General features: G+C 55.3%; 3 protein-coding genes across 12 annotated transcripts in view; 1 reads left to right on the top strand and 2 right to left on the bottom strand.

Moving 5' to 3' along the window:
- Lingo3 (leucine rich repeat and Ig domain containing 3) overlaps positions 1–7,560 on the bottom strand; it is a 10,081-nt gene extending 2,521 nt beyond the window's left edge. For 2 of the 3 annotated variants that reach the window (XM_031350140.1, XM_031350142.1), the window contains exon 1: positions 7,177–7,266. The gene's annotated coding sequence lies outside the window, so the exon portion shown is untranslated. Of the gene's footprint in view, positions 1–7,176; positions 7,267–7,453 lie in introns of those variants that run through there. The other variant, XM_031350141.1, reaches the window with a different exon arrangement.
- Positions 7,561–16,395: 8,835 nt separating this feature from the next.
- On the bottom strand, positions 16,396–18,983 carry Lsm7 (LSM7 homolog, U6 small nuclear RNA and mRNA degradation associated). Of its 4 annotated transcripts, none has more exons than XM_031349720.1 (4): positions 18,929–18,983; positions 18,323–18,413; positions 17,356–17,427; positions 16,396–16,692 (listed from the first exon to the last, which is right to left on the bottom strand). In XM_031349720.1, the coding sequence occupies exons 1-4, from the start codon at positions 18,932–18,934 to the stop codon at positions 16,550–16,552; spliced, it is 312 nt and encodes a 103-aa protein (XP_031205580.1). In that variant the 5' UTR covers positions 18,935–18,983; the 3' UTR covers positions 16,396–16,549. The 4 variants fall into 4 exon arrangements, with proteins under 4 accessions (XP_031205580.1, XP_031205579.1, XP_031205577.1 ...); XM_031349719.1 differs by having other exon boundaries at positions 18,323–18,416; positions 18,929–18,981; XM_031349717.1 differs by lacking the exon at positions 18,929–18,983 and adding an exon at positions 18,696–18,922 and having other exon boundaries at positions 18,323–18,416.
- A 23-nt stretch (positions 18,984–19,006) lies between these two features.
- Sppl2b (signal peptide peptidase like 2B) overlaps positions 19,007–23,562 on the top strand; it is a 13,206-nt gene continuing 8,650 nt past the window's right edge. For all 5 annotated transcript variants that reach the window (XM_031349715.1, XM_031349712.1, XM_031349713.1 and 2 more), the window contains exon 1: positions 19,007–19,136. In XM_031349715.1, coding sequence (XP_031205575.1) covers positions 19,089–19,136 — 48 coding nt within the window. In that variant the 5' untranslated portion in view covers positions 19,007–19,088. The remainder of the gene's footprint in view (positions 19,137–23,562) is intronic.

Here is a 23,562-nt window from a genome sequence, read left to right as displayed (position 1 = left end):
GAGAGAGAGAGAGAGAGAGAGAGAGGGAGGGAGAGGAAAATTCCTGCCCTGCACCTCGACAGGCCTAGTAAACACTGTTGAGTTTGTCTGGAGTCTGGTACTGTGACAAAGAAGAGAAGAGACCCAGATGATCGTGATGACCCTCAGTGGCTGTGAGATAGTTACTCTAGCTAGGACGGAGGAACAGCCAGAAAATGCCCTAAGGCTGGATTGAACGCTAATGGAGCAATTGGTGGGGACTGGGGACCAGAGTGGGCAGGGAGCTAAGATGCCAATAGATGATGAGACATCTTGCAGTGCCGGCCTGACTAGGCTGGACCAGTGTTTCTCTCAGGCAGCCTGACTACCCCAGACCCAGGGGTCGAGGTAGCAGAGGGACAGCTGGACTGAGCTGCCTGGCCTCTTTTGCAACACGGCTTCCCATCTGCCATGCAGCTATTTATGGCATGTTAACAGCTGAAGCCCCCCAGGCAAGACTACCAGCACAGAGCAGACGGGCAGCCCTGGCGATGAGTAAGTATGCCAGGCTTGTGAGGAGAGACTGAAAGGAAGGCACAGGTATGAAGGAGAGCCCCTGCTAGGAATTCCCCGGTGAGGGGCAGGGAGCATGGTCAGGGTGGAGGCCACGCCTAGAATCAGGAGGGGAGCTCCGCCCAGGATTCCCCAGTAAGGGGTAGGAGGCGTGGTCAGGAGTGGAGTCCCCTTGAATCCTGTCTTCACTTTCACTGTCTTTCTGTGCTGTGTTCGCCTGTGTGGAGCCCAGAGGTGACGTCCTCTGCAGTCATCCTCACCCTTGTCTTTTGGGACCCAAAGTCTGATGATTGGGCTAGGATGTTCAGCCATGACCCCCAGGGGTCCTCCTATTTCTTCAGCATTGAAATACAGAAGTGTGCCCTCATGCCAGCTTTTCTGTGGGGATTTGAACTCAGGTCTTCTGGCTTGTGCAATGGCACCTCACGACTGAGCCATTCCCATCACAGCATCCTACAAGCTTCCCAGTGTTTAGTCCTTGAACCAGAGCACCTCTCGGACTTTGCTGCACGTGTGGTTTTTTGAAGTGGGGCTTCAGGTAGCCCAGATTGGCCTGGAACCGCCTATATAGGTGGTCTTAAACACCTGATCTTTGTTTCTGCCTCCGGAGTCGCTAGGCTCAGAAAAGACCTGCCACATCTGGCAGAAAGTGCCTAGTATTGACAGGTCAAGTGTCTCTAGGTTGCTGTCACTGAACCACCGTCTCCCAGAGCGATCCCTGATGCTGATGGCCCCTGAACCCGCTCTGGCCCTGGCTTGTCATACTTCAGCCACCATATCCCTCCAGGGCACCACCGGCAAGTGCTCTCTCTATAATTACTTCACCAGGCAGGGACAGCAGATCTCTTGAGCCAGCTCAGCAGGGGCCACTCAAAGGGTGACCTAGTTTTTCAACTCTAACCTCTCCTGGCAGGCCTGGCCCTGTCATCTCCTCTGCAGGGTGACTGAAAAGCTTCAGGGCTGTGGTGTGGTGGGGAGGGGGAAGGGTGGGCAGCTGTCCGAAGCAACTGCCAGCTTTCAGCTTGGACCCTGACCCTTCTTGCTGTGTGCCTACAGGACTTTACCTGCCCTTTTCCGGTGTGTGCTGACTGTGGCATGTAAGGGTGGGAGGTGGAGTCACCCTCCCCATGTGTTTTCTCAGTGAGAGGGACAGTGGATGGCCCGGCAGGAATACTAGGAGCCTGAGCATTGCTGTAGGGTCGAAGGCAATCACTGGCCCCTCAAGTTGAAGAAGGCAGGCAGGGAGAGGGTGTCCAGGGACACTGGGAAGTGGAGTGGCTAGATAGGCTGGTTTCTCTGTTCCCTCTCTTGCCCTGTGGCCTTGGGGGAAGGTTATTTTCAAAGCCATCTCTCTGGGTCCTGGCCCCTGGCCTACAGAGGACTGGACTACCGTGTGGCTTTTTTGTTCTTGCTGTAGACTTTGCCACACCAAAGCTTAGGCGGGTCTCAAACTGTCAGCAATCCTCCTGCCTCAACCTCCTGAGGTCTGACAAAGAAAAGGCAGTAGAACTGGCTAGTCATCTCTTTTTGGCCTTGTGTCATTTGAGTTGCCCTGGGCTCCTCTCAATCCACCTCCAGGGACAGGGAGCCAAGAAAAGGGGTGCGTTTCTCTACTCCCACTAACACCCCTCCAGGTGCTGGCAGCTCCGTCAAACAAATATAAAGAGGCCTCCCAAACGTACTGAGAGTGACAGCACTCACCTGTTACCCCATTGCCCCGGAAACTCAGGCAGGAGGAATGTCAATTTCAGGACCACCTGAAACTTAGTGAGACCCTCCCTCAAGATAAAAAAGCCAAGAGTCTGGAGAGGCAGTCCTGTAGTCAGAGCTCTGACAGCTCTGCTGGGGTTGGCTCCTAGTACCACACGGCAGCTCCTAAACCCTGACATTCCGTTCCCAGGGCATCTGACGCCTTCTTCTGGTTCCCTGGGACACTGCACATACGCGATGCATACTCATACATGCAGGCAACATACTGCACATACAGAATAAATACATAAATCTGGGGGATAATTAGCCAGTCATGATGGCTCACACGCTTAATCCTAGCACTCAGGAGGCAGATCTCTGTGAGCCTGGTCTACAGAGTGAGTTCTAGGATAGCCAGGGCTACACAGAGAAACCCTGTTTCAAACAAAAACAAAAACAAAAACCCATATCCCCCTCAAACCCAAATGAGTTAAAAAGAAATGAAAAAGAAAAACAGTTAAAAAAAAAGAAAGCTGGATTGTGGCTCAGGGGTGGAACCCCCTTGGAATGCCCCAGTGACTGGGGGCGTGGTCTCAGGGGTGGAGCACTTGTCTAGGCAGCCAGAGACCCAGGGTTCCATTCCTGACACTGCGGGGGTGGGGGTGGTTGGGAGGGGGAGTCTAAAAGGGACACTTTTAATTCAAAGGCCCCTCTGAGGCTGTGCACCTGACCACAGGATAGCTACCTCACGTAGCACAATCTAGAACCACCTGGCTTCTCTCTCACTCCACCCCATGGTGGAACCCTTGGTGCTGGGCTGTCTGGGTTGGCTCAGGCAGCCACCACTGAGATCACTCTGGGTGGGCTTCCAGGGTCTGGCAAGCCCAGTATGAACTCTGTGGAAGAGCCAAGCCTAAGGCTTCAAGGACATGACTCATTAATATGCATGAGAAGCCACCGCAGTGGCCTTGGCAGGGCCTGATTGCAGGGTCCAGCCTGCCCAGTCACTCTCTCCTCCCAACCCGTAGCTCATGTCACCCTGGGATGGGGTCCCATGATTTCAAGTGGACCCCCAGGGCCTCTAAGTACATTCTCATATAACAAATGCCTCTACCTCAGACCTCCATCACCCTGCCCTCCTCCAGCCTCCAGCTATCCACAAATCCACATCTGATTCTCCCATTCTGGACATTTCCTATCCTGGAGTCCCACACCAGGTGTCCCTACTGTATCCCTGTAGTTCGCTGAGGGTGAGCAGGCATAAAAATTACGAACAAACAAAGGTTTGGAAACGAACTGAAGGTTTGGAAAACCTTCCAGAGGTGTTCAGGGCTACAGGATGGTGAAGGGTGGCACAGAGGGATCGGGTCACCCTGTCCCATGCTCTGGTAGAGCAAAGGTATTCCCACTCAGCCTGGGACAATAGGGAGCCAGGGAGAGATACAGAGCAGGAGAGCAGCCAGTCGGATACGCTTTATGAAGCGCTTACCGTCACACCTGCCTGCCTGAGTTCCGTCCCTGGGTCCACACAGTGTTAGAGGAGATCTGACTCCCACCCGTTGGCCTCTGACCTCCAGGAATGTGTTCACATTTGCACACACACCGTCCAGACACCCAGGGTCAGGGCCTGCTCCACCATGTCTCTGTGGGCAGAAAGGCGTCCATCTCTCACCAGCCTCAGCTTCCCACACTGCAGAAGGCCAACCAGGACTCCAGGGCTGCTGGGGTCTTGTCCTTTGATTGGCTTGCTTCCACCAGGTGCTGCCTTGGTTAGGAGCAGGTCTCCAACTCACTCTCATTCCTTCATTCAACAAGCATTTAGTAGCACCTGCTGGATGCCTGCTGCTGATCTCGGTCTTAACGGAAATGGGACCATGGTGGTAGGGATTGGCCACCTCCCGGGTAGACAGGACATGGCTGATGGGCCCAAGCTGAGGACTGTCCTGGATCTTCTGGGGCCCACTGTTACCTTTGGGGTTGTGGGAAGGAAGTAGGCAGGAAGCCGAGGCAGAAAAACTAGATTTTGTGACCCTGAGTCCATGGAGGGAGGAGGGAGCCATGAGCCATGGAGGTGGGACCTCCACACCACGACATTGCTGGGGATGTTCCCTGGGCCAGCCTGGGTCTTAGGAAGGAGCATGTGCGAATGGCAAGTGGTGGCTTCTTCCAGTAGCTGGGGGAAACTCGCACCCAGGGTCGAGGTGGTTTGGAGGAGGGAGTGGCATGTGGCGTCTGGCATCCAGACACTGTCACTCGTTAATGGGAAGATGGTTTTGTTCCCTGCTCTGAGGTCTTAACACCTACCAAAGCCACACTGTGGGGGTTGGCTAGAGGTCCCCAAGGCCTACACTCATGGGACAGTCTGGAAAACAGAGGTCTCTCCTCCCAGCCTCCTAACTCTCTGGCCCAAGGGGAGGCAGAGTATGGCTGTGGCATCCTGGGTCCCCTAGGCCACAAGACACTGAGGCCCTGGCCTGGGAAAGTTGAACCTGTGAGCCGGGCAGTGGTGGCGCACACCTTTAATCCCCAGCACTTGGGAGGCAGAGGCAGGCGGATTTCTGAGTTCGAGGCCAGCCTGGTCTACAGAGGGAGTTCCAGGACAGCCAGGGCTACACAGAGAAACCCTGTCTCAACTCCACCCCCCGAAAAAAATAAGATGGACCCATGTGCTGGGGGTGACAGGCTTCAGTGGCCTCCTGTCCTTCACCCATGGGTCCCCCCCACTACAATAAGAGTGCAGGGATAAAGTGGGGTGAGGACAGGCCTGGCACGCCCCCACACAGCACCCCCTCTCTGAGGTATACTTTTGGGAATACTCCCAGCCCCCACCTCCAGGGCTGGTACATTCTCCGTCCTAGATCTCAGCCCTCCTGGGCCTTTAATCCATGACAATTCATTAAGGCCTAATTAGCCTCCATCTGCCGTGGGTCCCCGGCCACTGTTTTGGGGGTGGGAGGCTGCTGACCCAATTTCCTTAATAGCCTGAGGGGAGTAGCAGCTCCCCACTGCCCACCCTAGCAGTGAAGGAGAGGAAGGTTCTAGACTGGCAAACACTCAATCCGCAATGTGCGTAGGGTCCGCTCATTCACTAGCCCTGAGAACAGAAATGGCAGCATTCGTGGGAGGGGAGGAGACTCGGGGATCGGGACTTGACACCCTGGTCCTGGGGGGAAGTCCTTGCCAGGTTGGGATGTCAATCGTAGGAAGGAACCAGAAACAGAAGAGCAGCTAGGAAGCTGAGGGGACCCCCACTGAGCCTTCCACCCTGTCCTGGGGTCCTGGGTGTCTGTGTGAAGGGGACCCCAGCTCACTCACCTGTGAGCATTGGAAATCGAGTCTCACGCCAGCTCTGTTTTTACTAAATCCCAACTCCTCATTGTTCTCAAGCTCAAGACTGACAGGGGAGGCCGTGGGTGGCTCACCCGGGCTGCCCACACAGAAAGCAGTAGCTGGGAAAGAGTTCTAAAAGGCTTCCTTCCTACCTGGCGAGCTGCGAGTGAGTCAGGAGTGCCCGGGGGAAGAGGCACAAAAACCTTGGCTTTGGGACCTTGTATGCTCCTACCCTCCAGGCACCATCATGTGCCTGTGCCTGGCTGCTGCTGGGGGTGGATGGCAGCGGCCACCCCCACTCTACAGATGGAAACACTGAGGCCGGGCGTGCATGCGTGCCACTCGGTGGGAGCTAACAAAGGGACTCTTCAACATCCTAGCTTCCCTGATGCAAGGACAGCGCCTGGTTGGACCGGGACTTGACACCTTGGTCTTGGGAGGAGGTGGTGGCCGGGATGGGGTGTCAATTGTTGGAAGGAACCAGGGACAGAAGAGCAATTAGGAAGCTGAGGGACCCCCTCACTGAGCCTACCACCCCATCCTGGGTGTCTTTTTCCTCCCGCCCCACCTCATGTGGGTGTCTGTGTCGAAGGGACACCCATGGAGTGAACTGACACCATAAGCCTCCCCTGCAGCTCAGAGGTGAAGGGACAGGGCTGAGCTCTTTGAACCCTCAAGTCCCCGAGGGGTGCTGCTTCCAACCTGAGCCCCTCTACCTCATGTCACTCACCTCTTAACACACTTCTTACAACCTTTGTAACCTGGTGCCTCCTCCAGGGAGCCAGCCTGGGTTATCCTCAGCCTGATACTTCTGTTCTTGCTAAAAGTCTCCCAAGTTCCAAGCCCTAATAGCCCCTCCCTGTCACCAAAGACAGGCATCAGATGCCCCACCCACCCACCAAACCATACTGAGCGGGGTCTCAGGCCCTGCCTGGGCTCTGGGTTCCCCTCCACACACATCAAGAAGCCTACTAGCACCAATACAGCTTCTCAAATGCACCAGACCCCCAAGTTCTGAGTACTCCCCACTGGGAGGAGGGACACCTGTGTCTTGGGGACTCTGGCATTAGGAGCCCTTGATCATAAGGTGGGGTGGGAACACTGCACCGTGGCCAACTGGAACCCGAGCTCTGAGCCTCTCAACTTGTTGAATGGGGCCCAGTGGCCTCCCTGGTCAGGCCCAGTGCCCAGGGGACACAGGCCTGGCCTGTGGGATGGGATAGACAGACGCCCCCAACACTGTGGTCGCTACCGGGACACAGGCCTGCCCAGTGGGGGGCTTTGCACAACAGCCCAGTCCTTCCCTACGAGATCGAGACCCCCAAAATGTGTGAGTCCCGCTTGTAGACCCCCCCAATTCACCTCGCGCGCATCGCCCTGCACTGGCTGGCGGGGAATCTCAGGGCGCCCAGCCGCGGCTCCATCCCGGGTGTCCCCCTGCCGCAGTGCGCATCACCATTCCGCGTCCCCCAGGATGCTCACCCACATGCGCCCCTCAATACCCTAGGCTCTGCATCTCTGGAGGCGGGTTGGACCCTGAAGTTTCCCCGGGGGGTGCAGAAGGGCTGGAGAGGAGCGCGCGTGGGGGGCCTGAAGGGGTCCCCGGACTGCAGCGCTGTCACTCACCTGGGCGGCTCCTCCTCGGACGGCGCAAGGGGCCGCTCGGAGCCGCCACCAGCCGCCGCCACGGCCGCCACCGCCACCACCGCCGCCACCTCCCGGGCTCCGCCGTGCGCGTCCCCGGCGCGCATTCCCGTGCGCATGGCCAGGGCGCGCGCGAGCTGCAAGGGGCGCGCGCGACAACACGTGTTGAAGCAGGTCCCGGGCAGACGGGGACGCAGCACCCGAGTACCCCGCGTGCCTAGCACATCCCTGTCTCGGAGCCTCCGCAGACAATAAGTACCGAGAAATGCTTGAGGGCTCCCCAGATACGACAGGTTGTCCCGTTGGAACGTTCTGGAAATTGCCAACTCTCCGCTGTCTCCTCCCTCCCAGGACAGGCCTCCACCATCTGCACTGTACCGCACACCTGCCAAGTCTCATCCCTAGTGGCCTTGCTCCTCCGTGAGTCCCAGAGCCCGCCTTGGCTCCCTGCTGCTCCTCTGCCGGCCTTAACTCCAGCTGCCATCCGCAGCGGTGGCTACCGGCCTCCCGTCTTCTTCCATGTGCCTGGGACTGCGCTGTGCACTTTGGCACGTACAGCCTAGTGTGGGGAGTAGGTAGATGGATGCATACATTACATAGGGGAACATGGCGAGAACCCAGAGGTAAGAGGAGGAGCCAGAGAGGAGGCTCAGCAGCCAGAGCACTGGCTGCTCTTGCTGAGGAATGCTGGTTCGGGTCCCAGCACCCACATAGCAACTCACAACCATCTGTGACTCCAGTTCCGAGGGACCCGAGGCCACCTCCTGGTCTGTGAGCTCCTGCATGCAATGCACAGAGTTAAAAATAAGATAAATTGCCGGGCGGTGGTGGTGTATGCCTTTAATCCCAGCACTTGGGAGGCAGAGGCAGGCGGATTTCTGAGTTCGAGGCCAGCCTGGTCTACAGAGTGAGTTCCAGGACAGCCAGGGCTACACTGACAAGCCATGGCTCAAAATAAACTAAATTTACAAACAAAGGAGTGTGTGTGCCTGGCCCTGTCGGGTGAAAGGCCACACTGCCCGGAGGTCCCCCCTAAGCCACCCCCTTCTGAGAGTGGGAACCCAGCGCTCCCTCGTGGGAAGCAGCCTAAGCAGAAAGGAAACAGGAGTTGGGGGATGGCCCAACCAGACCAGCACCTCCCAAGGTGGGGGCTCAGGCCGTGGGGTCCAGGATGGGAGATCTGAAAGGGATCTGTCCTTCTCGCTGTAGCAATCTGAATGTGCTGGAGGCTCAGCAGCCCTTGTCCCTGGAGAGGGGTGACCTGTAGGCCTAGCTGCAGGGAGCCGGGCATGCCCTGCACACCCCTCTTGTGTGCCCTCTCTGTCCTACAGAAAGGTTTAGTGGCAGGCAGCTCTGCTACCTGTGGCTCAAGCAGGCTCCTTTCCCAGACTATCCTATTGGCCTGAGGCCCAGACCAGGCCCCTGCCCGAGCCAAGAGGCAGGAAGCCCGTGCCCGCGCCCCCCCCACAATATCCTTGGAGGTGGACCCCAATTCCACACCAGGCTGGACCCCAGGCGGATTGCATCCCTTCTCTGAGTCTCTGAGGTTGTGACCATTGGCTCTGGGGACTCCTGGACAAGCATTGGTTGAGTGCCTACTGCACACAAAGCTACATGGTATACCAGGCTTTGCTATTGGGAAACTATGACCAAACTATGACCAAAGTGAGAGGTGGATGCTGGGAGGCTCAGAGACGTGGCTGCCTGCCTGAGTCCCATTCTAGGTCCTAACCATCTAGTCCACCCGCAAGGACCAAGGAGCTCCCATGCCTAACACTGCAGACTACAGCTTTAATGACTGGGGGGGTGGGACCAGGGCAGGAGGGGGCTCCATCCACCTTCCTTTCATTACTCTGCAGAAGAGAGAGCGACAGCAGGCGGGGCCGCAGCCGAGGGGGTCTGGCTCCCACCACAGGACCTTTGCACATGCTGTTCCGGCTGCAGAGCAGAACGCCTTCCCCAGCGTCTGCCCTGCCCGCCCCTGCTTCCTCCTGACTCACATCCCCACCCGGCCGCCTTCTGTCCCCCGTTCCCTGCCTCCCTGCAATTTCCTAAGATATCCTATAATTTACTCATTCATCCTATTTATGTCTGCCCTTCCCCCTTTCTTCTGAGCACGGCCTCCCTGCACGCGCTTAGCGTTCAATAGACTCCCAGTTGAACTAGCGACATAAGTGATGGCAAACTGGACAGGGGTGGTCTGAGCAGGAGAGCATGCGTTTCCAAAGACCAAGGAATCCCCTGCCCTCTCCCCTCAGCCAGTGTGTCACCCATGGGAGTCAGCTGAGGACAGAGATGTGCTTGAGCAATGCATACAGCCAGCACTTAATAGGCTCTAAACTTGTGTGTAAGGCCTCGATGAGGGTGGTGGGTGTGAAGTACCCAGGCCCAGCTGCTGGGTGACCATGGGATGTCTCTTGCCCATTCTGAGCTCAGTGTTCCTGGCATTTTCCCCCATCCCCACCCCCAGCCTGCAGCTCTTCTGAGCCACTTCAGTGGGGAGGCTGCGTGGGAGAGCTGCAGGAGGGTCACAGCCTCTCAGGCAGTGGAGCAGTTAGCACCTGGTTGCCAAGGCTACGACCACCTGTGGAGGTGACGTTGCCACGGAGATGGACCACCTGGGTGAAAAGGGTGGCTCCTGCTGATGGGGGAAGCGTGGGTGTGGCTGGGGGGGCAGTGACTGCCTGGGGGACAGGCATGCTCAGTGTGGTCTGGGGAGAGCGAGGGGATCCCCATGCAGAACTTCAGTAAGGATCCGGATACACAGGAATGGGTTCTGAAATGAAATGCCCTATGTCTCTTCCCTTTTAGATCGTGATTGCCATAGTTGTGTGGCACCTTCCAAGCAGCTGGGGTATCTGTACTGCCCCAGCTCCTGACCAGTGGCCTTCCCTATGTACATAGAGGGTAGTGGTCAGATATCAAGGTGTGAAGCGACAGGTTCCAGGTGACTTAAGCCTAGCCCCAGATTGGCAGGCTCAGTGCTGTGCATCCTCAGGTTAGTGACAAACCTCTCTGAGCCCTAATAGCTCCATCTGTAAACTGTGAATCAGGTTAACAAGCCCCAGTGGCTTTAAGCAGGTATGTGGTATCCCCAAGGCTGTCTGTGGTCAAAAATAAATGTTTAGGCAGTTACAGGGGTGGTGGCATTGGAAGAGGTACAAACACTACCTGAAGGGTACCTGGGAGACACAGAGAATTCTAGGCAGGGAGGATTACAGCTGGGTTTGCCTGATAATATGGGATGATCCTCTGTGCTCCATAGGACCTGCACCCACTCCCAAAGGGAACATATAAAAATGGCCTCATGTTCCTGGCCAGCCAGGACTATAGAGGCTCTGTCTCAAAACACAAAAGAAAGGGAGGGAGGGAGGGAGGGGAGGGGAAGGAAGGGGGCGGGCTCTTGACCCTAGAGGGGTTTTCAGTGGATAGAGCACCAGCTGCTCTTACAGAGCTCCTGAGTTCAGTTCCCAGCAGTCACAGGGCAGCTTACACTGTGACTCTAGCTCCAGGGGACCCGATGCCCCCATCTGGCCTGCTCAGAAATGGCACACACGTGCACAGACGGACGTGCAGGCAACAGGAACGGATCTATAAAAAGGAAAAAAGAAAGAAAAGCTCTCTAGAGCCAGAGCATGGCTCAGGAGGGAAAGGTGCTTGTTATCAGGCATGGGGACCTGATCTTGGAGCTCCAGAATTCGAAGCTGGGCCACATATAAACACACATTTGTTTTTTTGTTTTTTGTTTTTTTTTTTTAGATTTATTTATTTATTATGTGTAAGTACACTGTAGCTGTCAGACGCACCAGAAGAAGGCGTCAGATCTCATTACGAGTGGTTGTGAGCCACCATGTGGTTGCTGGGATTTGAACTCATGACCTTCCGAAGAGCAGTCGGTGCTCTTCCCCGCTGAGCCATCTCACCAGCCCTGGTTTTTTTTTTTTTTTGTTTGTTTGTTTTGTTTTTTCCAGACAGGGTTTCTCTGGGTAGCCCTAGCTGTCCTGGAACTCACTGTGTAGACCAGGTGGCCTCGAACTCAAGAGATCTGCCTGCCTCTGACTCCCAAGTGCTGGGGTTAAAATTGTGCACCACCACAATTTTTTAAAAAAAGCCCAGCACCAATTTTTTAAAAAAAGATTTATTCATCTGAATAAAGATTTATGTGTCTGAAAACTGTTGCTGTCTTCAGACACCCCAGAAGAGGGCATCAGATCACATTACAGATGATTGTTAAGCCACCATGTGATTGCTGGGAATTGAACTCAAGCCCCCTGGAAGAGCAACCAGTACTCTTAACCACTGAGCCGTCTCTCTAGCCCCAGTTCTTGTTTTTGTTTTGTTTTGTTTTGTTTTAAAAAACAACTATTTTATGTGGCTCCAGCCCCCAGCATCAAGTTTTAAAAATTATGTCATACATCTACTCTATGTGTGGGTCATGTGCTTCTGCCACATGCAGAGGTCAACTTGTGAGCGTCCCAGGGCAGAACTCAGGCCTCAGGCTGGGTGCCAAGTGCCTTCACTCATGGTTGGGACAGACTCACCACTGCCCTCATCTGAACAGGATCTCGCTATGTGGCACTAACCAGCCTGCAGCTTGTCATCCTCCTGTGTCAGCGTTCTTCAGTGGGATCGGGCCTGGCAGCCTGTGGATAAAGGTTTTCCTGGACAGTGTTGCTATGTCATGCAGGCTGGCCTCAGACCTCGATGTAGACTTCTGTGATCCGAAGAGCCAGGACAACGACAGGTGCATCTCCTCCATACCTGGCTGGGTTCAGTTGCTAGTGTGGCGAAGACTATGCCCAGGTAGCGAGGGTTCCTATCTCAGAAACTGGCTGGGAAATATCCCTTCTGCCTCTGGGGTCTAAAAGACTTGGGGGAGTGAGATCCTGGGAACTTTCCAGAGCCGATTGGTTTTTGTGGTTTGTGGGGCTGGGAAAGAACCCAAGGTGCCAATGCTGAACAAGTGCTCACCCCGGAGCTCCGCCCCCAGCCCTTGACGGTAGCCCTACACCTGACCACTCCCCCAGCCCCTCACTGGGAATTGTAGGTGAGGCTCCACCCCTGACCATGCCCCAAGCCCTTCACTGGGGGATTCTGGGTGGGGTTCCATACTGACCACGCCCTCTGCTGGCTCACTGAGGTTTTCTAGTTTGGATCTACACTTGTGTAGGTGTAGATTGTACATCTCTTTGAAGGAAGGAGTTAGGGGATGAGTGATGTCAGGTGACCCTATGGATATGGCTGAATCACAAACCTATTTTTGACAGCAGTAGCCAGGGAGGCACTAGGTGGAAGGGGGAGTGTGGGTGGATCCCCAAGTGGCTGTGGATCTGGTTTCTACCACTGAGTTCATGTCAAGGACGAAGGACAACTTGTGGAAGTCAGTTCTCCCCACCACCATGTGGGTTCTGGGGATGGAAGTCAGGTTATCAGACTCGGCAGCAAGGGCCTTTAGCCACTGGTCCATCCGGCCAGCCAGGTTTTGTTTTTTTGATACTGGGTCTGAATATACCGCCCAGACTGGCCTTGAATTGGTGATCCTCCTGGCTCAGCGGTCCCATAGTTGGGCTCCCAGGCATGCAGTACCCAGTCTGGCCCTCTCGACTTCCATCTCCTGCCTTAACTGTCTGCCCCCTCCCCTCCTGATCACACTGCTGCCCAGCATGAGAATGTTAGTGGCTACAGGCCCTGTGGGCTCTGCTGCTTAAGGTGAGCCCTGCTGGATACTGGGAGTGAGCTGTGGAGAGAGGGCCACTAAGCTCACCCACTAGAGTTTTTTATTGGGTGAGAGACCTGGATCCTGCCCCTCCCCTCCCAGATAGGGACAGCTGCAGAGCCCATGGGAAGTGCAGAGGTAACTGGGCCCCTTTGGAAGAGCTGCAGAGAGATCCCAGAGCTTCAGGCTGTGACATGGGGCTGGATTCCCTGGTGCATCCTAACTTGCTCCTTTGGAGAGGGATGTGTTCCCCAGAAGCCAACCGTGCCTGGATTCTTCCTGAAGGAATCCACTTCTCATGGCCAGCCTGGGTCAGGCCTCAGGCGTCCAGGTCGCTGAGCAGACGGTGACACGTCTGTTATAGGTGGGTTAGGGTTTAGGTGGGTCCTTCCGGGACTACGCCAGGGCCGGAGCAAGGGCTCCCTTTGTCTGTCTGGGATGCACCTGTGGTGTGAGAGAGATGTCCCTTTTCCATTGTCCTGGCTAGACTCTGTCCCCACTTGCTTCCACTACCCCTCCCCCGATTCCTCATTCCCGTGTAGCCAAAGATGACCCTAAACTTGTTTTTGGTTTATTTTCGAGACAGGGTTTCTCTGTGTAGCCCTGGCTATCCTGGAACTCACTCTGCAGACCAGGCTGGCTTCAAACTCAGAAATCCACCTGCCTCTGCCTCCCAAGTGCTGGGATTAAAGGTGTGCACCACCACCGCCCGGCTTGTTTTGTTTTGTTTTTTGTTTTTTTGTTTTTGACCCTAAACTTGTAATCCTCCAGCCTTCCAGTCCCCAGTGCAGCCTGATAAGTGCCGGCAAGCACTGTCTTCAAGCTACAGACATAGCTAGCCCTGTAGATTTGGACCCTCCTTATGGCACCTGTATCCCCATGTCCCCCATCAGCATCCCATGTCGCCTAATCTGCATCCCCACGTCCTGTGTAGTTAGAGAAGGATTGGGTGCCACAGAGGAGAGGGAGGCAGCAGTGGAGAGGTACTGTGAGCAGCCTGTGTTAGGTAGAGGCTGTAAGACAGTAGGTGGGAGTTTCTCACCATCTCTGGGCCTCAGCTCTTTATCAAAATGCAGAATGGGGACTATGTAAATGGAGAAAGGCTGGGTGAGCCAGACAAGGCAGGTGGGGTGAGGAGAGGCAGAACTGCTGACCATAAGTACCCGTAGGATCTGGCCCACTTCCTGAAGCTTCTGGAAGCTGCTGTGACAGTGGCAGCTCAGGGGTGTCCTGTCGATCTGCGGTCATGCTGTGGCCTGGCTGTTAGTCTCAGTCTGCAGTGTCTCTGGCAGGGTATCCTAGAGTAGGGCCTCCCTGCACAAGACCTCTGCAAAGGGCCTCTGCGAAGATCTGCAAGCCAAGGGTGACAGGCACGTGCAGCAGGCTGGGCCCCTGGACTGATGGCAGGAGCCCCCTGATGCAGCCCTGAGGCCTGTGTTGGCCACTGGGGAGCTGGAAGGGCAGGATCCGGTGGGATCTGGGCCGGAGTCAGGGGCCAGCCAGTCAGCCTGGCGAGTAGAGTGGGAGGGAGGCTGGATCCTGTGTGTTGCTGCACTGTTGCCCTGGATCCTGCCCCCTGCTCTGCTTCCTCTGCCCTCATCTAAGTCTCCATAGTCTCTCCTTCCTTGTCTGCCTTTCTCCCCTCTGACTCCTAGTAAAATATTAAAATTTCAATGTAATATTAAGGAAAAACATTAAATATTAAATGTCTCCTTTTAAAAATATTAAAACACTGAGCTGGATCCAGCTCCCCAGGCTTTGATCACTTTTTCCCATCCCAAGGTGACATGGGACTCTTCAGACACATCTGACCCTTTGGCTTTTTGGCAGAACATCATTGTCTACAAAACTCACAGTCACGCACCCGTGAAACCTCAAACTTAAAATAAAAATTAGAGGCCAGGCATGGATGGGTCTTTAATCCCAGCACTCAGGAGGCAGAGGCAGGCGGGTCTTTGCAAATTCAAGGCTAGCCTGATCTACAGACATAATTCCAGGACAGTCAGGGGCTGTCTTGAAAAACAAACAAAAATGCTCACCACTAGTGGGATTCTTCTATACATATTGTGTACTACACTCTGCAATTCAATGCTGGGCTGCCAGCAAGTTTCTGCAGTGTCATATTGTGTAACAAACATCCACAGAGGAGCATTAAGGTCTTCATTATGTCATGTGGCTGTCCACTGTAGTTTTCATTTTATTTATTTCTGTGTTTGTATTTTAGAGTACAAGCACCATGACATTTGCAGGAGGTTTTTCCTCTGTAGGCTCTGTAGGGACCAAACTGAGGTCATCAGGCTTGAAGGCAAACACCTTTACCCGTGGACCCCCGTCACTGGCTTGTTTTTTGTATGGCTGAATGAGGTCTTGCTCTGTAGCCCAGGCTGTCCTGGAACGGGCCACCCTTCTGCTTTGGTCTCTCAAGTGCAGGGCCAACAGATATTTGCTGGCCCCAAAGAGAAAGGGCCTGCACTTTTCTGTCTCCAGGGGACAAGTGCTAGGCTGGCTCCTAGTCCCTGTCATGACCTGGCATATGCACAGCCTACTCAAGCATGAGGGCTACAAGGAAAAGTAACTTGGAACCTAGCAGGAGACACCCTATTGCGCAGATCATCCACCCATGATGGGCAGGCAGCTGTTAGCTTTTAGAAACTGGGTCGGTCACTCCCGGATGAAGTGATTTCATGCCAGTTTCTGAGCTCTGAGCCTCCAGGGCCTGTGACGTCACTGCTCTATGGCAGGGCTGGCGTGTCCACACTCCTAGATTGTAGTTCCTCCCCCTAAGTTACACAGTGTGAGGAAGGGGGGCACAGACTTTACTCTCCATGGTTTGTTACCTGCAGGGGAGGTGGCGTTTTGAGGAGGGTCGTGGACAAGCCTTGCTAACTTAAGGGGTGCTGAGGGGAGGGTTGGCTGCCCCTACTTAATATCCTCCTTGGCTTCTGGGAGTGCTAGGTAGGGCTGGTTGGCTGGCTGCACATTTTGTTTTTTCTACTGAGGAGCAGGGAGACTGACTCTGGCCTTGGGTCACATCTTCATGGAGTCATGTTTTCTGCTAGGCTCCCCAAACTTAAGAGTGGACTGATTCCCCCTGAGGGTTGTAGCCGTGGTGTCCTGTGCTCCATGTGCCAGAGGCTGCAGGGAGCCTCTCCAGCCTGAGGAACCTCCGGGCCCAGGACCCCTGCTAGCCAGTCCTCTTCTCAGGTCTTCCTGGTTCCCCTGAGCAGAGAGAACAGGCATGGGCCAGTGCTGAGGGGATGCCATATGGAGGAAGGCCAGGTCATGGCAGTTCTAGGAGTGGTCTTCTTGCCATAGCCCATCAGGTGAGGCTGGCTGGGCTGGGGGACCTCAGGCGCCCAGGTTTCTCCCATCCCTGTGCTGGTCCCCGGATGTGCTGTGCTCTGCCCTGGACCACAGTGACTGAGAAAGGTCTCCACCTGGCCCTGGCTTCTTCAAAGATCAAAGTTACAGAGCAGAAGGGGAGGGCACCAGGATGCTCACATGGGCAATTTTATTAAAAAAACAAAAAACAAAACAAGAACAAAAGACCAAAACATCAAACAGAAGTTCGCCCCATGGAAGGCAGGTCCCCAGGGCTGAGCTGCCCTCCTTTGGGGGCTGGGCGGCCCTCCATTGCAGCTAAGCGTCTTGCTGCTGCACGAAGGGGTTGGGGATGGCCTCCATGCCATCCTGTGGGCAGATGAGCACCACCGAGGTGCCACGACACACCACAAGCCCCAGCTGCCGAGTGTCCTCCGTCAGCTTGTACTGGTCATCAGGGTCTGGAGGGATGACAGGCAAGAGGAATTAAGTGTGCATCCTTCCATGAGCATGCCACAGCCAGGACCTCAGAGGGGCCCTGAGAGCTCTCACTCACAGCTCTTTCAGGGACTGATAGATCCAGATGCGCTGGAACCCCTGGACCAGCAGGGGCTATACCACACCACCATGAGAGTGGCTGAGGGAAGAGCATGCTTCAAGAACCCTAAAGAGCCCATGCTGACGCCATAAACACCAAGGGGTATCTGTTGGGCAGCAGAAGCATTGGAGAGGGTGGACAACAGGTGGAGCTGGTAAGCAATAATACATAGTTGTCATGAGGGCTGGAGAGGGGGAATCTGATGGTAGGGGATCTGCTCAGGGCATTACAGGGTGGGCCTGCTTACACAGAGCTGAGATCCCATGAGCCCTGGAGTCCCTGATGCAGGCAGACATTCCTGGCAGAGGACAGTGGCTACCACCCCTGCTGTTCCCTGAGAGCTGAGGAGAAAGCCAGCTATCTGAGGAGGATGAGCTGGAAGTCTCAAGCCTGGGACCCGCCTGGCAAGCTTGCCATCCCTCTGGTGTTCAGACACTGCAGCAATCAGGTGTGACCTGCATCCTAAGTCACCAACTGGCCCCCACAGGCCCCCAGCATCATGCTGTGACAACCTCGGCCAGCTCACCTCGCATGTACTCAATGGTCCCATCCAGCACCAGGTTGAGCAGTGGGTCAAACCCTTTCAGGATACCGCTAGCTTGAGGAACATAGGGGAAGAGACATGGAGAAGAATGTCAGTCCACACCCCAATACACACAGAACCTGGTATAGGGACTTCAGGAACAGTTGCCATCACAGAACTCATGGGTAAGTGTGGTGGCCTGGTCACTGGGACTCCAACCCTCTTCTTTCCAGAATGGAAGGGGCTATAGATAGTGAGTGTCAATAAAACTTTATTGTCACCCAAGCTGAATTCTACAGTTTCCATGCAACTCAAAACAGACCTTTTCCCTGTCTGTCTGTCTGTCTGTCTGTCTGTTTCTCTCTGTCTCCCTCCCTCTTCTCTCCTCCCTCAGTCTGTCCATCTGTCTGTCTGTCTGTCTGTCTCACTTGCCCAAGCTGGTTTCAGACTCACTAGGCAGCCTGATCCTCCTGACTTACCTCCCTAGTGCTGGAATGCCACACTTATACAACCACGCCAGGTTTATATGGGGTTGGGAATAGAACCAGGGCTTCACGAATGCTAAACCAGCAATCTACCCACAGAGATAAAGCCCTGCCCCTGGTCGATTTTTAGAGACAGGGTCTTGCTACATAACTTAAACTGGCCTGGAACTTTCAATCCTCCTTCCATTGGGAAACCTTCTGGATTCCTGCCAAGTCCGGGTGCTTAAGGACACATCTTCCTATTGCCTCCTCCACCGCCTCATGGATCCTGGCCCCTTCCTTCAGGATCCATCCATACTGGTCTGGGTGTTAATTCCACTTTGCTCTCTTTCCTGGGACTCCGTTTCCTCACCCACAGTTGGGACATACCTTTCAATGGTACATGATAGCCCAAGCTTAGCCCTTATTGGAATGCCTGTGGTATGTGGCTTTCCTTGCTTGCTGAGCCAAGCTCTGTGTTAGGGAGTCCCACAGTAATCACTCACCTTCCCGGCCACCCTGGAACTTCACTCGAATGGTCTTATCAATGTACTTAGACAGATCCAAGATGCTTTCTTTCTTCTTTTTCTCTTTGTCCTGCTAAAGAGTAGGGCGCTGAGGAGAGAGGTTCGGCCTTCCCACATCCCTGTGGCCTGGGCCTGGCACCTAGGGACTACTTTCCACCTCAAGCCCCTATAACCCTGTGTGCATCCTCATCTCCAGTGTCCCCCTAGTTGAATTCTACGCCCCTGAGTCTGCACTTCTGTCTGCATGTCCACGTCCTCATCTGCATCCCTATACCCCCATCTACACTATTTCCTGTAGGCACCCCTATGCTGCCTGGTCTGCAATCCCCATGTCCCGCGTCTGCATCCTTACCTCCTGTCTGCATTTCATGGACCCTGTCAGCAACCCCATGTCTGTCGTCGGTATCCCATGTCACCTGGTCTGCATCTCCATGTCTCCAGTCCGCAGTCCCACGTGGCTCCTACCCCTCAGCACCCTAGCTCCCTATTTTCGGGCGTCCGTCACTCTCCTTTCAGTCTTTCTGTTCTCGCTCCCCCTGTCCCTCGAGCCCCTAACCCTGCTTTCCGTGTTCTAGCAATGCTCACCGCCATCTTGTCGCCGCGCGTCGCTCTGGGCAGGCGCCGCCCCGCCCCTTTCTAACGAGAGGGCCTCCGCGCACGCGCAGATTCGGCGCATGCGCGTCGCGGGGTCCCGAAGGCGTTGCCGGGAAACCTTCCGCCTAGAGCTGCGGTGGGACCGGCGGACATGGCGGCGGCGCGGCTGGCCGCAGCCTTGCTGCTACTCGCGGCCCAGGTGAGCGCCACGGCCGGTAGGCTCGGCCCCGCCACTCCTGACCGTGGCTGTGACCTTGCGGTCCACTCGCTTTTGCCACCGCAGACTTCCAGCCGGGCTTAGCCCGCCCTGCGCCCCGGGGCCCCAACCGACGCCGCCGCCGTCCCTGCCAGCCTCAGTTTCCCCTTCTGCAGAATGGGACGAGTCCCCGCGCTCCATCCCCGGGGCTGTCCAGCGAGGCCCCCGAGGTGCTTGCAGCCGCGCTCCCCGGCTTCTGCTCTGTGACCTTGGGCGGGAGGGGGGGTCCCCACTTCAGGGTCGATGCAAAACGCTGGGGACGAGCTTCTGCCGCGGACGCCTCAGGTGTGCGCGAGGTGTGCGCGAGGTGTGCGCGAGATGCGCCCTGGCAGGAGGCAGGCTTTTGGTGGGCTTTGCTTTCAGAGAGAGGTGACATGCTGGTCTTGAACTCAGTGTAGTCCAGGCTAGCCTTGAACTCACTGTGTAACCCATGCTGGCTCCACACTCACTCTGCAGTCCAGGCTGCCCTCCAACTTGCTCCGCAGCTCAGGCTGGCCTCCAGCTCGCTCTGCAGTCCAGGCTGGTCTCTGACTTGCCATGTTGCCCTGGCTGCCCCTGAACACCATGTGAGGCTTGGCTAGCCTGGAACTCAAAGCAAAACACCAGCCTCGTTATCTCACGTGCTGCATCGCAACTCCTTTTTTGTTTTGTTTTTGTGGGTCCAGTCCCAGTGGGTCCTGGAGTGCTGCGTCCTCGGGCGTCGGGGGACGGCCTGAGGGTGGCCTGTGCGTCCTGTTGTAAGTGCATGCTACATTTCTCATGGACTCTGCTCGTGGAACAAGAGCCTAGGTCATTTTTAAACATACTTTTTCTTTTCCTTTTTGAGAGTACAGACTTTTGGGACAGGGTCTCCCTGTAGAGCTCAGGCTGGTGGTGGGCTTGCAGCCCTGCCTCAGCCTCCCCAGTGCTGGCACAGCTGGCTGGCATGTGCCTCCTCGATTGGCTAAGCATTAAGGCATTCCTCACACATGGCCACCATCTCTCTCTGGCTGCTTTCATCCCCACATCCTGCTCGTGGCTGGGCATGAGCTTTTGAAAGTGTGTCAGGGCTTGCTGCATCCTGCCAGTGGTCCAAGGCTCTGCATCATATTTAGCAGGCCACTGGCCATCTCTGGGAACTGCCCTCTGAGCAGGTGATGTCCACTGAGGCTTTCTCCTTGTCTTTTTTTGTGGGTCTCTTTTTTACTGCCCTGATGGAAGACTGTCAGGGACAGTGACAATGACAGGTTCTGAAGGATGAATAGGAGTTTGCCAAGGGTGGGAGAGGAAAGGTACTGTGGGCATCAGGTGCTAGCCCAAGGTGGAAGACATGGTGTTTTCCCGGGGATGAGCTGATTTCAGTCTGCACGGGGCGTGTGTTCCTGAAGCCGGAACTGCTTGCTCTTGGGGAAGCTCTTTCCACAAAACAGTGAGAACCCAGTTCTTACTCAGGGCTCGAGGCAGCAGGAGCAAAGGGTGGGCCTGGCTGAACAGTGAATCTGTGTGCTTGGGGACTTTACTGGGCAGGTGATGGATGTCGCCTGGACTTTATCCTGCATGGCTGTAGCTGTACCTGCTTTTCCCATATCTGGTGGGGAACAGGCAGGGTGCCATTCTTGGCTGGGTTGCAGCCTGGTCCTGGTGCCCAAGAGTGAAACTAACTCTCTGAGTGAGAGCTGGCTTGGTGGCAGTCTGAACCCCATGGCTTTTTGTGATCCTGGCTTAAAGACTTTATCCCAAGTTGTATCTCTCTCTTCTTGTAAACCAGGAAAGGAGTGTGCATGGGTCTGAGTGGCACTGTGCAGGTCTCTGTTCCTGAGGGTCCCCTACCTTCCTTCTCAGGTGACCCATATCCTGCTCCTGGCCATGCTGTCTTGCTTTCCTGCCCCTGGAATGGGGCAGGAATGGTGGTATTGGGGGCTGTGTCTAAGTGAGAATGCTTTCGGGGCTTCTAGTCTCCAGGTCTTCCAGGTGTGACCAGGACACAGTGCCTTAGAACTGGTTCTTGGAAGAGCCTGACTTGTTAAGAGTGTCATTGTGCTGTCCCCTTGGTGACGAAGTAGAAAGGCTGCCGTGTGTGTGGTGTGGTGTGGTGGGTGACCGTGAATGCGCCTTTGTGTGGTCAATGACCACAGTGAGGAGAGGCAGTTCTACCCGTTTCCGTTTTACACAAAAGCCACTTTTCACAGAGAGCCCATCCTGAGTCCACACAGTGCTGCTGTACTCTGACAAGGGAAGCTCTCTGCTCTGCTGGCTCCTGTCACAGCTGCTCTGCTGCTGGGTGGGTGGGGGGAACCATGGTCACAGGAATGAACTTATTTGTGTACCAATAAAACTTTATAAACACAAGAGGCGGGCGAGTTTGGGATGTGGACTCTGGGCCCTCTGTGGCCCCCAAATCCCTCATGGAAGGAACTTTGTGGGAGGCACACATGGCTGGTGGGTGTCTAGGCCACATGGAGAGTGCTTGGGGTGTGTTCTGATTCTTCCCCGAGTGGAGGGAGGTTCGGGAGGAGGCCACTCTGAGACCAACTGCTCTGAGCCCTGTGGTCTCAGTTGTCCTCTGTCCATGCCCTCCCCTGAACTGGTGACGGCTTCAGCTCAGGGCCTTCCTGGCCACACCCAGCTGCCTGGAGAGGCAGATAGGGGTAACATCTGGGTGACGGTTGGTGTCAGGGGCTCAGCTCTCTTTGGAGAGGAGTAGAGCCAGCGCTGGGTCCCTGCAGGGGAAGCTTAAAAATAAGGTCCCCAGCTCCTCGCACTGTGTGTAGTCTCCAGTGAGGACTGGGGCAGCCGGGGCCTTCCTCATGCTACCATCTTGAGATCAGGACCTCCTGCAGTGTTTCAGGCCGAGTTGGGATCCCTACTCCCAAGAGCTAGCAAGCCAGGTCTGTGTAAGAAACCCAAGCATTCTGGTGGGGACCCTGTCCATCAATGTCTTGGGCCAGTGATCCTGTGCTCCCTGCCTGTTTGTACAGCAGGTCCTCGGGTGACACCCATTCTCTCCCTGAAGCGTTTGTAACCAGAAGGAGTGAGCTCTGAGAGCCCTGGTTTCAAGTGACTTCTGGGGAGATGTAAACAAAATCTATTTGCCCCAGAAAGGTCACCCACATAACAGAAATGACTCCACCCAGGTTGAGCTCAGGAGAACAGTGAGCTTATGGGATGTCCTTACAGGGACAGGGCTGTCACTGGAAAGCTGGCAGCACAGGTCCTGGATGCGCATCCCTAGGGCTCCTGACAGATTGGGCAGGCTGCCTCTGTGGCCGCAGCAGCAGGCCTTGCTGAGTTTAGGAGAGTTATAGTAGAGTCCTGAGCCTTGGATAGCTCCAGCCCCCACCAGTCCTCCTTCCTCTGGGCCATGTCCTGAGCCTTAGGAGCCTGATATAGATATGGTTGTTTTCTCTGGTGAGTGGCAGCCATGGGGACACTGTGCCATAGAAATAGTGAGCTCTCCTCAGGAGCTTGGCTCAGTTACTCTGTGACTGGCTGGGCTGACAATAGTCATGATGTAGAAACTATCTTGACAGGCATATCCCAGCCATTCATCAAAACCATAGAGGAGAGGTCAGGGCTTCCTTGTTGGTAGAATGTTTACCTAGCTGAAGCCCTGGATTCCATTTCCACCATCACAGAACCAGGCACACGCCTGTCATCCCAGCAAGATCCGCTCAGGTCCTCCTCAGCTACAGAGAGTCAGATGCTGCCAACAACAATAGCAGTTACATCTCTGCTGTGGACTGTGACCGCCCAAAGACTTTGCCCTGGCTCTTGACATCACCTGTGAGCTGTGAGTCAGGCCTTAGACCTGACCTGACCTGACGTAAGCAGTCGGTTACAGCTGCATCTGTCACACCAGCAGTGTGCCAGCAGGCACATCCCCCTGCCGCGTGGGTCCCAGTGGGCAGTTGGTTAAGTTTCCCCAGCAGCCTACACAGTGACTTGGCCAGCTCACAGCCTGATCTCTGGCTTCTGCAGCCAGTTTGTGGGTCTTCAGCATCAGGGATCTGCTGTGCTGTGACACTTTGTGGCCTGTTTTACAAACCTGTGGGACTCCGTAAGACTCTCAAGGATTAGCAGTATGTAATGAAAGTACAATTTTAAACTCATTTTGTGTTTGAGCCTGTGTGTATTTGTATGCATATGCTACAACGAGTAAGGACACCAGAGGAAGGGGGTGGGGGGGTGGGGCTCACGGGAACTCCAGTCCTCAGGGGACCTTGAGGGCCTATACTGAAGACCATTCTGTGGAGGCTGGACAGTAAGGACCTATTGGTCATAAGTGGTTACTAAGCATAGCAGAGAGAGCACACTGCCCAAGTGCAAGCTCAGCTCTGTGGTAGCACTCCCCACCCCAGCAGGGACAGGCTGCTGCAGCTCTGTGGTGGCA

This window comes from Mastomys coucha, unplaced genomic scaffold, assembly GCF_008632895.1.
Source record: "Mastomys coucha isolate ucsf_1 unplaced genomic scaffold, UCSF_Mcou_1 pScaffold4, whole genome shotgun sequence".
In the NCBI taxonomy this organism is placed as follows: Eukaryota; Metazoa; Chordata; class Mammalia; order Rodentia; family Muridae; genus Mastomys; species Mastomys coucha.
Note: the sequence above shows the minus strand (reverse complement) of the source record. Positions and strands in the feature narration are given on the sequence as shown.